This window comes from Bos javanicus, chromosome 6, assembly GCF_032452875.1.
Source record: "Bos javanicus breed banteng chromosome 6, ARS-OSU_banteng_1.0, whole genome shotgun sequence".
NCBI lineage: Eukaryota > Metazoa > Chordata > Mammalia > Artiodactyla > Bovidae > Bos > Bos javanicus.
Window position 1 is genome coordinate 83652659 of NC_083873.1, and position 16652 is coordinate 83669310.

General features: G+C 36.1%; 1 protein-coding gene across 1 annotated transcript in view; it reads right to left on the bottom strand.

Annotated features, from left to right (window-relative positions):
• UBA6 (ubiquitin like modifier activating enzyme 6) overlaps positions 1-16652 on the bottom strand; it is an 86195-nt gene that overhangs the window by 31234 nt on the left and 38309 nt on the right. The window contains exons 9-14 of the mRNA XM_061420314.1: positions 14195-14318; positions 8488-8591; positions 7180-7242; positions 6192-6268; positions 5658-5724; positions 3361-3504 (exon numbers count right to left, since the gene is read on the bottom strand). Coding sequence (XP_061276298.1) covers positions 3361-3504; positions 5658-5724; positions 6192-6268; positions 7180-7242; positions 8488-8591; positions 14195-14318 — 579 coding nt within the window. The remainder of the gene's footprint in view (positions 1-3360; positions 3505-5657; positions 5725-6191; positions 6269-7179; positions 7243-8487; positions 8592-14194; positions 14319-16652) is intronic.

Here is a 16652-nt window from a genome sequence, read left to right on the forward strand (position 1 = left end):
GAAAAGAAGAGAAGCGAAAAGCAAAGGAGAAAAGGAAAGATATAAGCATCTGAATGCAGATTTCCAAAGAATACCAAGAAGAGATAAAAAACCCTTCCTCAGTGATCAATGCAAAGAAATAGAGGGAAACAACAGAATGGGAAAGACTAGAGATCTCTTCAAGAAAATTAGAGATACCAAGGGACACTTCATGCAAAGATGGGCTCAATAAAGGACAGAAATGGTATGAACCTAACAGAAGCAAAAGATATTAAGAAGAGGTGGCAAGAATACACAGAAGAACTGTACAAAAAAGATCTTCACAACCCAGATAATCATGATGGTGTGATCACTGACCTAGAGCCAGACATCCTGGAATGTGAAGTCAAGTGGGCCTTAGAAAGCATCACTACGAACAAAGCTAGTGGAGGTGATGGAATTCCAGTTGAGCTATTTCAAATCGCAAAAGATGATGCTGTGAAAGTGCTGCACTCAATATGCCAGCAATATGCCAGGAAAACTCAGCAGTGGCCACAGGATAGGAAAAGGTCAGTTTTCATTCCAATCCCAAAGAAAGGCAATGCCAAAGAATGCTCAAACTACTGCACAATTGCACGCATCTCACAGGCCAGTAAAGTAATGCTCAATATTTTCCAAGCCAGGCTTCAGCAATAACATGAACCGTGAACTTCCAGATGTTCAAGCTGGTTTTAGAAAAGGCAGAGGACCCAGAGATCAAACTGACAACATGCGCTGAATCATGGAAAAACCAAGAGAGTTCCAGAAAAACATCTATTTCTGCTTTATCGACTATGCCAAAGCCTTTGACTGTGTGGATCACAATAAACTGTGGAAAATTCTTCAAGAGATGGGAATACCAGACCACCTGACCTGCCTTGAAAAACCTATATGCAGGTCAGGAAGCAACAGTTAGAACTGGACATGCAACAACAGACTGGTTCCAAATAAGAAAAGGAGTACGTCAAAGCTGTATATTGTCACCCTGCTTATTTAACTTATGTGCAGAGTACATCATGAGAAACGCTGGACTGGAAGAAGCAGGAGCTGGAATCAAGATTGCCGGGAGAAATATCAATAACCTCAGATATGCAGATGACACCACCCTTATGGCAGAAAGTGAAGAGGAACTAAAAAGCCTCTTGATGAAAGTGAAAGAGGAGAGTGAAACAGTTGGCTTAAAGCTCAGCATTCAGAAAACAAAGATCATGGCATCTGGTCCCATCACTTCATGGGAAATAGATGGGGAAACAGTGGAAACAGTGTCAGACTTTATTTTTGGGGGCTCCAAAAACACTGCAGATGGTGACTGCAGCCATGAGATTAAAAGACGCTTACTCCCTGGAAGGGAAGTTACGACCAACCTGTATAGCATATTGAAAAGCAGAGACATTACCAACAAAGGTGTGTCTAGTCAAGGCTATGTTTTTTCCCGTGGTCATGTATGGATGTGAGAGTTGGAATGTGAAGAAAGCTGAGCGCTGAAGAATTGATGCTTTTGAAGTGTGGTGTTGGAGAAGACTCTTGAGAGTCCCTTGGACTGCAAAGAGATCCAACCAGTCCATACTAAAGGAGATCAGTCCTGGGTGTTCATTGGAGGGACTGATGCTGAAGCTCAAACTCCAGTGCTTTGGCCACCTCATGCGAAGAGTTGACTCACTGGAAAAGACCCTGATTCTGGAGGGATTGGGGGCAGGAGGAGAAGGGGACGACAGAGGATGAGATGGCTGGATGGCATCACCAACTTGACGGACATGAGTCTGAGTAAACTCCAGGAGTTGGTGATGGACAGGAAGGCCTGGCATGCTGTGATTCATGGGGTTGCAAAGAGTCGGACATGACTGAGCGACTGAACTGAACTGAACTGATGGCTTAATTTGAACGTGATTATGAACACGAATAAATGATTATTTATTTAAAGATAGACTCTATGTTAAAAACACAATTTACATTTCTTATGCTGCTAACAGATGACACCACCCTTATGGCAGAAAGTGAAGAGGAACTAAAAAGCCTCTTGATGAAAGTGAAAGTGGAGAGTGAAAAAGTTGGCTTAAAGCTCAACATTCAGAAAACGAAGATCATGGCATCCGGTCCCACCACTTCATGGGAAATAGATGGGGAAACAGTGTCAGACTTTATTTTTCTGGGCTCCAATTCACTGCAGATGGTGACTGCAGCCATGAAATTAAAAGACGCTTACTCCTTGGAAGGCAAGTTATGACCAAGCTAGATAGCATATTGAAAAGCAGAAACATTACTTTGCCAACAAAGGTTCATCTAGTCAAGGCTATGGTTTTTCCTGTGGTCATGTATGGTTGTGAGAGTTGGACTGTGAAGAAGGCTGAGCACCGAAGAATTGATGCTTTTGAACTGTGGTGTTGGAGAAGACTCTTGAGAGTCCCTTGGACTGCAAGGAGATCCAACCAGTCCATTCTGAAGGAGATCAGCCCTGGGATTTCTTTGGAAGGACTGACGCTAAAGCTGAAACTCCAGTACTTTGGCCACCTCATGTGAAGAGTTAACTCACTGGAAAAGACTCTGATGCTGGGAGGGATTGGGGGCAGGAGGAGAAGGGGACGACAGAGGATGAAATGGCTGGATGGCATCACTGACTCGATGGACGTGAGTCTGAGTGAACTCCGGGAGTTGGTGATGGACAGGGAGGCCTGGCGTGCTGCGATTCATGCGGTCACAAAGAATCGGACACGACTGAGAGACTGAACTGAACTGACTGAATAGCATTTGTCAAATTTAAATTATAAATTTACAAATTTTAATTATTAAAACTATTTGAAACTTTTAAAAACAATATGTTCAAAGTTTTTCAAAAAATCAAGGGCCTGAAAAGTGTCCTTTGATACACTCTTGCCAATTATTCTTTCTGATAACAGAAACCAAGGGTTTTTCATCCTGTGATGCTTTTACGCTATACAGTTCTCAAACTTTTATCATTGCTATGCTTTCTACCTTTAGAAGTTTATACTTAGATGCTAGGGAATCTGAAGATTCATGATGCCAATGTAACTCCATGGGACAATTTAAGAGTCCTGAAAGTGCATGACTGCTAAGCGAACAGTAGTGGAAATCAAATAAAAGGAGGGAAAATTCACCCCCTTACTCTCACAAATGAGAGAAATACATCCTAGAATGCAACTCTGGGTTAAATACCAATATCTTCAACAAATGATCTTGTCAGTTTCTATTATAGAATTAAATTGTGGTCACACATCACACCCAATTCATGCATGAAAATATATTTTTGCTTTTATATTGATCAATACTATGTTGTAACTTAGAATGTGTTTATATGGGTAACGAATTCAGCCTTAAGTATAAAAAATATTAAAATAGAGAACTAACCCACTGGCACAAAGGAGAAAACTTTCCTGTTACAGCTTTCAGTACTTCTTGGCTGGCAACGCCTCCTACTGCTGCAGCAAGTGGGGGTAAAAAGCCTTGGGCAGTCCAAGAAAGCCAACGCACGATGTCATAATTTACTTCAGGCTGAAACACAAGCCACAAGAGACAGTAATTTTAATGGTATTCTTATGGTATATGCAAAACTGCAATGACTTGATGTGAGAATATTTGTAGTTTAACTTTTAAAAGAGCTACTCAATTTCCAGAATAGTTTTTAAATCCTAAAAAAAGTCCCAATCTCATAACAAAAGATCCAACTGCATGTCAGTTAACTTAAACAGTATTTTTCTTGACCAGTACCCATGCATTTTTGTTTTTTGACTCTCCACGTTACACTAGGGAACAACTTAGAATTAACTAGATTATCAACCATTTATAGTTCTTGTTAGAGAACAGTTCTGTGATGTTAATTAGCCAGAATTTTTAAAGACACATTTTAATGAAAAACATGGTAAAACCTTGAACCAGATAAATAAAAATAAAATGGTCCAAGGATAAGAAGGGATAAGGAGCTATCATTTTACGTTAAGTGGTACATAAAAAGTAAAACAGTAACAAAATGAGGCAATGTAGTGTTAGAAAAGGCAGTTTACAGAAGCAACTAAGCTGGTGTATCACAACTGTTGAGCCTGTACTCTAGAGCCTGGGAGCTGCAACTACTGAGCCCACGTGTTGCAGCTGCTAAAGCCTGTGTACCCTCGATAGTCCGCATTCTGCAACAAGGGAAGCTACCAAGATGAGAAGCCTGCATACTGCAACTACAGAGTAGCCCCCATGTGGTGTAACTAGAGAAAAACCCACGCAGCAAAGAAGACCCAGCACAGTCAAAAAATAAATAAATAAACAGAACTCTAAAAAAAAAAAAATCTTAAAAGAAAAGGCAGTTTAGAAAAAAAATCAAAAGAGTAATGGCACTTTTACGTACTAATCTAAGGGCCACTCATCACAAAGTTCTCATTATCATACTTAAAGATGATGTTTTTCAAAATATAATTTATTAGTATTTTTAAGTAAAAAATGGAGATCTGGATTTTAGAGCTATTATTTTAGCACAATTTCTTATTTGTCACAAAGATCTCTTCATGAGCTCTGGCTTCTCTTTCTCTTCTTATTCTTTCAATATCAGTAACTGTAATCTTAATTTAAGATTCAAGTAGGGATCAATTAATCTCTTGAAATTCTACATGAAATAACAGTATTTGTGTATTTAGAGGGGAATACTGTTAATTCTAAACTCCTTCTGAGAAATGCTTCCCTGGTGGTTCAGATCTGCAGATGCAGGAGACCTGGGTTCAATCCCTGAGTCGGGAAGATCCCCTGGAGAAGGGAATGGCTACCCACTCCATTATTCTTGCCTGGAGAATCCACGGACAGAGAAATCAGACAGGCTACATTCCATGGGGTTGCAAAGAGTTGGACATGACAGAGTGACTAACACTTTCACTTTCTTTCTGAGAAATGCACCAGAGAGCACATGTGATTTCAAGTCTTATTTAAAAGCTACAGTAGTCAAGAAAGGATGGTACTAGTAGAAAGACAGAAACAACCAATGGAAGACAATACTGAATTCAGAAAGAGCCGTGCACATATGTGGTCAATGAATTTCTGACAAAGAAGCCAAAAAAACAATGAAGAAAAAACTGTCTTTTCAATAAACAGTCTAGAATTACTGGATATTCTGATACAAAAAATTAACTTAGTTCTATGCCTGACAAGGTAGAAAAAGATGAATTCATAAATTTACAAAACTGTACACAATGAGTTCAAAATGTATAATGATGTACACTGTGCAAGGTCTATAAACACAAACTCACAACACAATCAATCTTCTAGAAGAAAATAAAGGAGAAAAGCTTTGTGATTTTGGCTTAACAAAGGCACAAACCGTAAAAAAGAAAAAACTGATGACTTAAACTTTATCAATATTAAAAACTTCTGTTCCTTGAAAGACATTGTAATAACATGAAAAGACAACCCACCGACTGGAAGAGAATACCTATAAAATGTGTATCTGATAAAAAACTGATTTCTATATATAAAGAACTCAATCAATAAGAAAACGATCTAATTAAAAGAGGCAAAGGTTTGAAAAACTCAAGTTGAATTTAATGTCAAGTAACTTGCCTACTGTCAAAGAGTCAATAAATAGCAAAACTGGAATTTGAAGGCTAAGAGAACATTAATATATAGAAAATTTCTATGTTATACAATTTTTGACACCCAAACTGAATATTCACCTTCTCTTCCAAGGTTTCACTTATAGATGTTGCTAGTTTCAACAGTTCTTCTGAATCTTGTTGGCACCTAGAATTCAAAATAAAGCACCTCAATGTCAATTTTCTCAATAGCTAATTGAAATTTAAGAAATATGTTAAAAAACTGGACTTTTGCCAACCATGTAACACGAAGTATTTACTGACTTTAAAGACAGCTGGTTTATAAATACATTCCTTCAAAATCAGGCTCATTTAAGAACAGTTTATAAGTAAGAATTTAGTTTTAAATGTACAAAGCAAAAACTTTTTACAACAATATGTAGAAGTTAAAAATTATATAATGGATTTATAATTCAATAGTTCTCAGATTTTTTTAAGTTGTAGCTTTTGAAGACTTCAAAATAGGAAAAATTTTATTTAGTATAACTCCATTTTTATAAATTGATCTTTCCACTTCTAGGAGAAAAACAGGCTAGGTCAGAAGTGTTTACACAATTTGGTGTATCTAGTAGTATTACAATAAGAAAAAAGGTTGTTTCAAAGAAAGAACATTACCCAATATTTGGCTTGCGACTATAGTTCTCCTGAAACTGGTCCAAGGCAAGCATGGCTAAGTGAATCTCTAAAGGTGCCTATTGAGAACATTAAAAATTGGTCAGTATTTATTGAGTGTATAATATGTGTCAGGCACTGTGCTAACACTTTTAAGACATTATTTAACTTAATAGACGAATTAGCTTATTACTATTATCTTTATTTAACAGATGAGGAAGCTGAGGCTTGAGAAGTTAAAGGACTTGACTTCAATCTATAGTTAAGTAACAGATCCAAGTTTTAATCCCAGGCTGTATGACTAGTTTTCATTAGGTTATCCAATGAAACAAAGTAGTATCAGCTAAACAAAGGAAACAAAATGTTGGTATGAGAATTCCTTTTTCTTTCCTTATCAATTATTTATAAATTTGGAAACTGTTATTATAATTCTTTACTTATCACAAATACATTCACCAATATAAAACTGATCCAGTGATTTCAAAAAGCAAAATAAATGCTTCCAAGATTTTTAGGGAAGAAATATTATATAAAACTCTACATGATTCAGAAAATCTCTTAATAAGATTATCTTTGCATAAATTAATGAAACCACCTTTTAACTATCAAACCTGGCATATCATAAAAGAAAACCTTTTCCTTATTATTCAAACATTTTCCATTATATAAAATCCTATTTTTAATCTAGGAGTCAGCCTGATACATGAATACAACCTTTATTTTTAAAGAAGCTAATGATCTGACAGAAAAGTGTATGTGTATATACACACACACACACACACACACACTATAAATATATATATAGTGGCTCTCTCTATATAGTTGCACTATATATATATATATACACACACAGTTGCACTATATATATATATAGTTGCACTATATATATTTATATATACATATATATAGTTGGTCTGTTTTAAATTTATAATTGCTTATCATTCCCATCCCCCACTGCGCTGCGTCTCTCAAATCTACAGTGTTTGTTTACCTCAGGTTTGCTAAAATCCACAATAAGGTACTTTGGATGTTTTAGTTGCATCTCTAATGATTCCTAATAGAAAAAAAACAAAACAAACAATAGAAAAAAATCCACTATTACTTCAGAGCAAGCAAGTGACTACTTGATAAATGACACAGAACACTAAAAGCAACGGCTCCTACTAAGAGGTCTGATATAAGTAAGGTTGGGCTAATACGTTTTAACTGAAATGTAAAGTAGCTATCATTCCCTGGTTACTCAGTTTCTTACTACCTCACTTTATATTTTTAATGTTAAATGCAACTGGACAACCTACTCCACATAATAAATTTGGAAAACTTAAACATGTGTGTGTGCACTCGGAAAAATCTATTATCTTAATCGAAGAGCTACATTATGTTTTCTGATACCAAGTTTCAAGACTTGTTATATCTGACAAGACTTGAATATTACCCAGTTAAAATTTTTTGTGTGGAGCAAAGAACACACGAAGGCCAAAAAACTCAACAAACAAGACAATAAACCACCCCCTCTGAAAAAAACCCCACCAAACCCAATCTTAAATTTATTGAGGCATAAGTTGAAGCATAATTAAAAACTAGGGACAATAGGAAGAGGAAGCAATGCTGGGGCAGATTTGACAAGATGCAGTATTTTAATCTGTTGTTTTGCTCTAACTCTGGGCTGAACAAAACCTTGCAGAGGACTTCAGTTAATAATTGTTCTGGAAAAGAAGTTAGTCAAGTCAACACCTTGAGAACTTTCAAGAAAAAAGAGATATATTAGACTACTTATAATGAGAAGTGGACTAAGGATTTAAGAAGTTAGCCTCTCAGCTAGAGGCTCCTTAATTCCTTGATAAAAGTAGTCTCTACATTCTCTTTAAACAGATACATATATTTCCTTTCAATCTCAGTTTATAGGAATTATTTAACATATCTAACATACACCTTCGTGAAACCCCAAAAAATTAAAATCTAAAAACCTGGAATAACAAATATGATAAATAAAAGAAATATTTCTTCTGCTTTAAAAATGTAACTGAATAATAAAACAAAATATATACTGAATCAATGCTTGTTAAACTTTTCAAATACATATTAGTTACATCTTCTGTCTTAGGAAGTAATTATAAGAAGTATGATCAACTCCCTGAATTTTTTTTGTTAATGTCGGTTTATTTCCATTGATTTCATTTTCCTCAAAGTGGGTACAGATTAAAAAACAAAATCCCTTCAACGAGTAATTTTATTGTTTTTTTTTTCTCTCTTGCCATTCTTCCGTAAAGAAATATATTTAAGAAAAAAAAATACTTACAAAGCAGAATGTTTTAGAAGTCTTAACTTGAATAGCTATGCCTCCATGTAAATAAGGTTCCAGTTCTGTAGTATCACCAATGCTAAAAGAAAATGGTGATACCACTACAAGAAGGGAAAAAAGAAAACCATTATCTACTGATATGAGTATTTAATTTGAAAGTTTATGATCAAAAAGATGTTAATTTTTCCTAATTTAAAAAATTAAGAAGATTTCAGTATAAATCTTTTCTATTTCAGGGGGTGTGTGGGTAGGTGGAAGTTGGGGAGCTAGACAGATTATCTTTCCAATATGAATATAAGGACTTAAACGTGAAAACACCCAAGAAAACTTGGAAGGAAAAAAGGAAATGAGAGGTGCTTATTATTAGGTATTAAAATACTTTATGAAGCCTCAATAATTAATATTCTGGTATGTGTTATATACATAGTAGATAATAATACAACTGTGATACTGGCTCATGAATAGAAAGGCAGAAAGATTTATTATTCAGTAACAGACCCGCAAAAGACAAAATTAAGGTGGTACCACAAACCAGTAAAGAAAAGATGACTCAATAAATTTTTGGGGAAAAAAGTCACGTGGGGAAGTACTCCAAATGGACATAAGTTTTAAATGTCAAAAAGATTATTAGATAAGAGTAAGGGATAAAAATTTCTTTAAAACTTTGCAGTAAGGAAGGCATTTCTAATTATGACTCAAAAACATCTAAGAAAAAATAGAAAACTTTCACATCATATACACACAGTAAAAGCCATCACAAAGTCAAATTCCACATTACAAAAAAGTGTTTGTGACTCATATTAAAAAAAAAAAACAACCCTTAGCAAATATGCCCCATATATTAGGAGTTTGGGGGAAAATGATCAATAATACTCATTAAGAAAATGGGTAAAGGATAGGTGACTCACATTAAAGGAAAATGAAACAGCTCTAAAGCTTAAGAAAAGATACTTAACCTCATTCATAATACATAAAATGCAAATCAAAATTATACTATACCATATTCAAGAGACCATGAAATACTATGAGCCATAAAGGGGAGAGGAGGAGACTATTCTACACTAATGATATGAAAAGACCATCGAGATCTTTAGTTTAATGGACACGCAAAGGGTTTCTATTCATAAGATGCTACCTTGTATGTAAAAATGCCTAAGGAAAGCCTGGAAGGGCATCTAATAAACTAAGAAGAATGAACAGATAAGAATGAGAGGGAGCCAAAGGTGGGCAGTAAAGTTTTTCATTGTAAACATCTGCCTTCTTTTTCTTTTGAATGATTTGCTTATTCCAAAAATTTAATTAAATAAAAAAGCCTTATATATTAACTAGACAGAAAAGACCAGCAGAGTAAACATTGAACTTAGTTGCCGTTAATTCTGGAGTAGAGGGGAGAGGTCTGAAACAGTACTCGTTTTTAACTCTATTTAAACATATATATATACACACACATATACACATATATATACACACACACATATATAAAGAATGAGTTCAATTCAGTCGCTCAGGTGTGTCTGATTCTTTGTGACCCCATGAACCGTAGCACGCCAGGCCTCCCTGTCCATAACCAACTACCGGAGTCCACCCAAACCCATGTCCATTGAGTCGGTGATGCCATCCAACCATTTCATCCTCTGTCGTCCGCTTCTCCTCCTGCTCTCAATCTTTCCCAGCCATCAGGGTCTTTTCAAATGAGTCAGCTCTTCGCATCAGGTGGCCAAAGTACTGGAGTTTCAGCTTTAGCATCAGTCCTTCCAATGAACACCCAGGACTGATCTCCTTTAGGATGGACTGGTTGCATCTCCTTGCAGTCCAAGGGACTCTCAAGAGCCTTCTCCAACACTACAGTTTAAAAGCATCTATTCTTCGGCGCTCAGCTTTCTTCACAGTCCAACTCTCACATCCATACATGACCACTGGAAAAACCACAGCCTTGACTAGACAGACCTTTGTTGGCAAAGTAATGTCTCTGCTTTTCAATATGCCATCTAGGTTGGTCATAACTTTCCTTCCAAGGAGTAAGTGTCTTTTAATTTCATGGCTGCAATCACCATCTGCAGTGATTTTGGAGCCCCCCAAAATAAAGTCTAACACTGTTTCCCCATCTATTTGCTATGAAGTGATGGGACCGGATGCCAGGATCTTAGTTTTCTGAATGTTGAGCTTTAAGTCAACTTTTTCACTCTTTTCTTTCACTTTCATCAAGAGGCTCTTTAGTTCTTTTTCACTTTCTGCCATAAGGGTGGTGTCATCTGCATATCTGAGGTTATTGGTATTTCTCCCAGCGATCTTGATTCCAGCTTGTGCTTCCTTCAGCCCAGTGGTTCTCATGATGTACTCTGCATAGAAGTTAAATAAGCAGGGTGACAATATACAACCTTGACATACTCCTTTTCTTATTTGGAACCAGTCTGTTGTTGCATGTCGGTTTCTCAAGAGGCAGGTCAGGTGGTCTGGTATTCCCATCTCAAGAAGAATTTTCCACAGTTTATTGTGACCCACACAGTCAAAGGCTTTGGCATAGTCAATAAAGCAGAAATAGGATGTTTTTCTGGAACTCTCTTGCTTTTTCAATGATCCACTGGATGTTAGCAATTTATATCAAGAATAAACATATACTATTTTAGTCATTTAAAAATGCTTTTCAAGTAACAGGAAAATTACTTTAAAGCAGTAAAGTATCAATTAATAAATATCAGGGGACAAAAAGACTTATCAATTGCTCCTCTACTTAAATATTCTTTCTCTGCTCAAAGAATTTTTCATGCAAAATGTGGGTTTTCTTTATTTTCATTTCTTGTTATCCAGTGATTTCTCCTTTCATAAATATAGCCCCAAGATTTGGATCCAGCACCACAGTCCACCACTGAATGGACCCCAAAACAAAAAAGGATACTCTTAAATAACTGAGTCAATTTATGCAAAAATAGACACAAAATTTTTAACATCAATAATCTGAACCTATATTTTACATATTTAGATACAGTCTGAGAAACAAAATACAATAGATTTATTACCAAAGCTTCTTAAAAATAGATTCAAAATTGTTTTGCTATGAAGAGCTCATAACAGGGACTGACTTTTTTCTCCCCTAAGGATCCATTTTTGTAGTCATTAAAAGAAAAAAAGGTAATCAGTTTACCACCAGTCTATACACTAATCACATAATTACATGTTCAGATGCCCTAAAGATAAAACTGAGTCACTCTCAGCTGAACAGGTGTAAACATGCTGTCTGTGAGTTACACAATGTAAAGCAATGTCTTTAGCTCTTTTACACATGGCTGGAGGAAAATCATAAACTATGAAACTAATGATGCCATACATTTATTCTCTTCAATTTCAAATGGCCTTAAATGAAACCTGGTAACTTTTGGATTTTTAAAACTGTTTATTCTCTTCAGATCTCTGCCCTTGACACCTTATCTCTCCTTTGGGTCATGATTTCACCTTAGTCTACTAACAAAACAGACTCCTTCAGTTTCCTGCCAATAAGTCCACAAATCTGCCTGCAGTTAACATTCATTCATCCCTTTTTTCCAAGTCACTGAACAAAAAAGTATCTTCACTTGAATACTTCACTGTCACTTCCCCTAAACAGCCTAGACTGTACTCATCTTCTCTCCAAAATTTGCTCCCTTTTTTGCACTCCCTAATGTGTGAATAAATAAGGTGTCAGAATCTTCACTTATCTACCATGAGATAACAGTATGTCTCTTGCTATCTCAACTCCCACTGTAGAGCTGCTATATCTGTAAGTTCCTTGAATTCTGTCTTGTTTCTTATTGCTTGCTTCTGTACAGAATACTCTTATCACCATCTTCCTAAGCGAACACAACCAGTTATAATCAAGATACCCCAACTCTACTGCTGCTACACCAAAACTGGCAGGGATCCTTGCTAAGGTTAGAGTTCTCAGAATGCCTTTTCTCTGTAACACCACTGCCTAATGTTAGTATCTCCTTACATTGTGTGGATAACAATAAACTGTGGAAAATTCTTAAAAAATGGGAATACCAGACCACCTTACCTGCCTCCTGAGAAATCTGTATGCAAGTCAAGAACCAATAGTTAGAACCAGACATGGAACAATGGACTGGTTACAAATTGGGAAAGGAGTACATCAAGGCTGTATGTCGTCACCCTGCTTATTTAAGTTATATGCAGACTACATTGTGTGAAATGCTGGATTGGAGGAAGCACAAGCTGGAATCAAGATTGTTGGGAGAAATATCAATAACCTCAGATACGCAGATGATACCACCCTTATGGCAGAGAGGAAAGAGGAATTAAAGAGCCTCTTGATGAAGGTGAAAGAGGAGGGAGAAAAAGCTGGCTTAACACTAAATATTCCCTAAATGTCCACCGGCAGACGAATGGATAACGAAGTTGTGGTACATATACACAATGAAATATTACATAGCTATAAGAAGGAATGCATCTGAGTCAGTTCTAATGAGGTGGATGAAACTGGAGCCTATTATACAGAGTGAAGTAAGTCAGGAAGAGAAACACGAATACTGTATGTTAACACATATACATGGAATTTATAAAGACAGTAATAACGACCCTATATGCAAGGCAGCAAACGAGACACAGATATAAAGAACAGACTTTTGGACTCTGTGGGAGAAGGCGAGGGTGGGAAGATTTGAGAGAATAGCACTGAAACATGTATATTACCATACGTAAAATAGACGTCCAATGCAAGTTTGATGCATGAAGCAGGGAATTCAAAGCTGGTGCTCTGGGACAACCCAGAGGGATGGGGTGGGGGGTTTGGGATGAGGGTAAACATGTGCACCTGTAGATATCTACCTGTGGCTGATGGCAAAATCATCACAATATTGTAAACTAATTATCCTCCAATTAAATAATTAAGAAAAAAAACTCAACATCCAAAAAACTAACATCATGGCATCCAGTCCCATTACTTCATGGCAAATAGATGGGAAAACAATGGGAACAGTGACAGACTTTGTTTTCTTGGGCTCCAAAATCACTGCAGATGGTGACTGAAGCCATGATATTAAAAGACGCTTGTTCCTTGGAAGAAAAGTTATGACAGACCTAGAGAGCATGTTAAAAAGCAGAAAGATTACTTTGCTGACAATGGTCCATATAGTCAAAGCTAGGTTTTTTCCAGTAGTCATGTATGCATGTGAGAGTTGGACTATAAAGAAAGCTGAACGCCAAAGAATTGAGGCTTCTGAACTGTCGTGTCGGACAAGACTCTTGAGAGTCCCTTGGACTGCAAGGAGATCAAACCAGTCAATCCAAAAGGAAATCAACCTTGAATATTCATTGGAAGAACTGATGCTGAAGCTGAAGCTCCAATACATGGCTACCTGATGTGAAGCATTGACTCATTAGAAAAGACCCTGACACTGGGAAAGATTGAAGGCAGGAGAAGTGTCGACAGAGGACGAGATGGTTGGATGGCATCACCAACTCAATGGACATAAGTTTGAGCAAGCTCAAGGAGATGATGAAGGACAGGGAAACCTAGTGTGCTGCAGTTCATGGGGTTGCAAAGAGTTGCACACGACTGAGCAACTAAACAACAAGTTGGATTGAATGTCTTAAGGTGAAGAACTGGATCACCCCTTTTGAGTTGATGGTGTGTTCTCAAAAAGTAGAGTTCTGAACTATAAATGCACTGAATAATGAATAAGTATAAACAAATTAATAAACATAAACTTACCAGTTATTTGTTGTGTGGATCCATTTAAGCCTGTCATTCCATTAATTTCTCGAAATGTTAGGAACTGTCCTGTTTCAAGTTTGTGAGGATGATTTTCAAGGCAAGTGACAATGCCAGGATTAGCCTAGAAATAAAGAGCAAAAGCAAGTTCACATAGTCCTTTTTTATACAAATTCCAAATCTCACATAAAAAGGACCATGTTGTCGTAAAATTCTCAAAACAACCAAAATTGCAAGCCATTCCTCTCCTTCCATCATAAACACAAATATTTAAAGAACTGTCACAAAACAGTGACAGCCGTATCATTTTTTATGAATGTTTATAACTTCTTGGTTCAGCAGAAATATATATCACAAGCAGTTCAAATATTTCACAAATTCAAGGATTACTGTGATTTATAAAAAATACTCAAAGTGACTGAATTCAAGTTTTAAAGTCATTTATGAGAGACTCATCACTTCATGGCAAATAGAAGGGGGAAAAGTAGAAGCAATGACAGATTTTCTCTTCTTGGGCTCCAAAATCACTGTGAATGGTGACTGCAGCCATGAAATTAGAAGACACTGGTTTCTTAGAAGGAAAGCAATGACAAACCTAGACAGTATATTCAAAATCAAAGACATCACTTTGCCAACAAGGGGCTGTACAGTCACAACTATGGTCTCACATGTGCGGATGTGAGAGCTGAATCACAGAGAAGGCTGAGCACCAAAGAATTAATGTTTTCAAATTGTGGTGTTACAGAAGACTCTTGAGAGTTCCTTGGACACTGATGAGATCAAACCAGTCAGTCATAAAGGAAATCAACCCTGAATACTCATCAGAAGGATTGATGCTGAAGCTGAAGCTCCAGTACTTTGGCCACTTGATACCAAAAGCCAACTCACTGGAAAAGACCCTAAGGCTAGGAAAGATTGAGGGCAAGAGGAGAAGAGAGCAGCAGAGGATGAGATAGTTGGACAGTATCACTGATGCAGTGGACGTGAACCTGGGCAAACTCTGGGTAATACTGAAGGACAGGGAGGCCTGGTGTGCTGCGGTCCATGGGGTCATGAAGAGTCAGACATGACTTACTGACTGAACAACAATAACAACAACATGAAAGACTGTGTACATAAAAGATGAGTCTAAGTTTGAAAATCAAAGAAATCTAAGAATGAAGGATGGAAATTTAATGCTAGGAAAGTGATATTAACAGTATAAAGCTGCAACACTTTAAATCAAAGAAATAGTATATAGTCCTGCATATCAGGTAAAAATAGAAGAAATTAGCTTATCTCATCTAAGAGGGTGCATGAGATACAGCAGACAAATAGAAATTTCCTAACTGCATATAAGCCAACCATTGCTTAAATAAGGTGATAATGATTTAATTTATATAAAACCTAATAAAATTATTATTATCTCATAATTGTGTAGATTCTAAAAATTCTCTTGCTGTTTAATGATTTGAGAAATACAATTAAGACCACAAACATGTAGAAAAAATTAATGTAATGTGGGTTTACTATTAATACTATCTCAAGAATAATAGAATTCATAAGGACCTTAAGGAGAAATGACTTGCAGATAAGTTAAATGAAGACTATAGGATATTTTTCTGATTTTTTATGGCTAGTTTCCATATTTACTGCACTGTTTAATAAAAGAAAATATCAGTGCAATACAAGATTCCTTGGAGCTTATTCTAACTCTATAATATTCTCAGGGACAAACTAACAATAACTAGAGAAGGTAAAAGGCTGAACAACAAACTATTCTGTAAGCAAACAGATACAAAAAATGACTTTTTAATGAATTTGCCTTAAAAAGTGGTGAGAATGCCAACATTAACACTGGGTTTAAAAACAAAGCAAAAAGACAGAAGCACAAATACTACTGAAAGTATATTTTCACCCTTTGTACTTGGCTTCTTTTGAGCTTTAATGGAAACTGATTATAAAGAGTGCAAATAAAGTTAGTGATTTAGGCTAAAAGGAAACAGTAGTAAAAGTGGATCATAATAGTTTCTCCAATTGTTTTAGGTAATAAAAAATTAAGCTTGCATGACATTAAGAGAACACAGTTAGAAAATTCAGACCTTTTAATTTGACGGTTAATTAACTCTTAAGGTTTCATCCTCCTCCAAATTTTTAGAAATATTTCAAATTAGAAAAGCTTTTGTCTGTGATGACTTAAGTGTCCATCTTCCTGGAGTCAAGAGTGTTGGGCCAAGTGACTTACGGCACACCTAATACATTTATGATCTGACACAATAAATTGTTCAGTAAACACTGATTCACAATTAATGTCCCATAGGAACATGACATAAAACAAAATTAAAATTAATGATATCAGCAAATGCTGATCTATCAATTATTAAATGTTAGATGGAAACCAGAATACTTTCTTAATATTCCAACTTCAATTTTAATCAAATAAAAAAGACTGTGTATTACAATATTTTGCTAATATTAC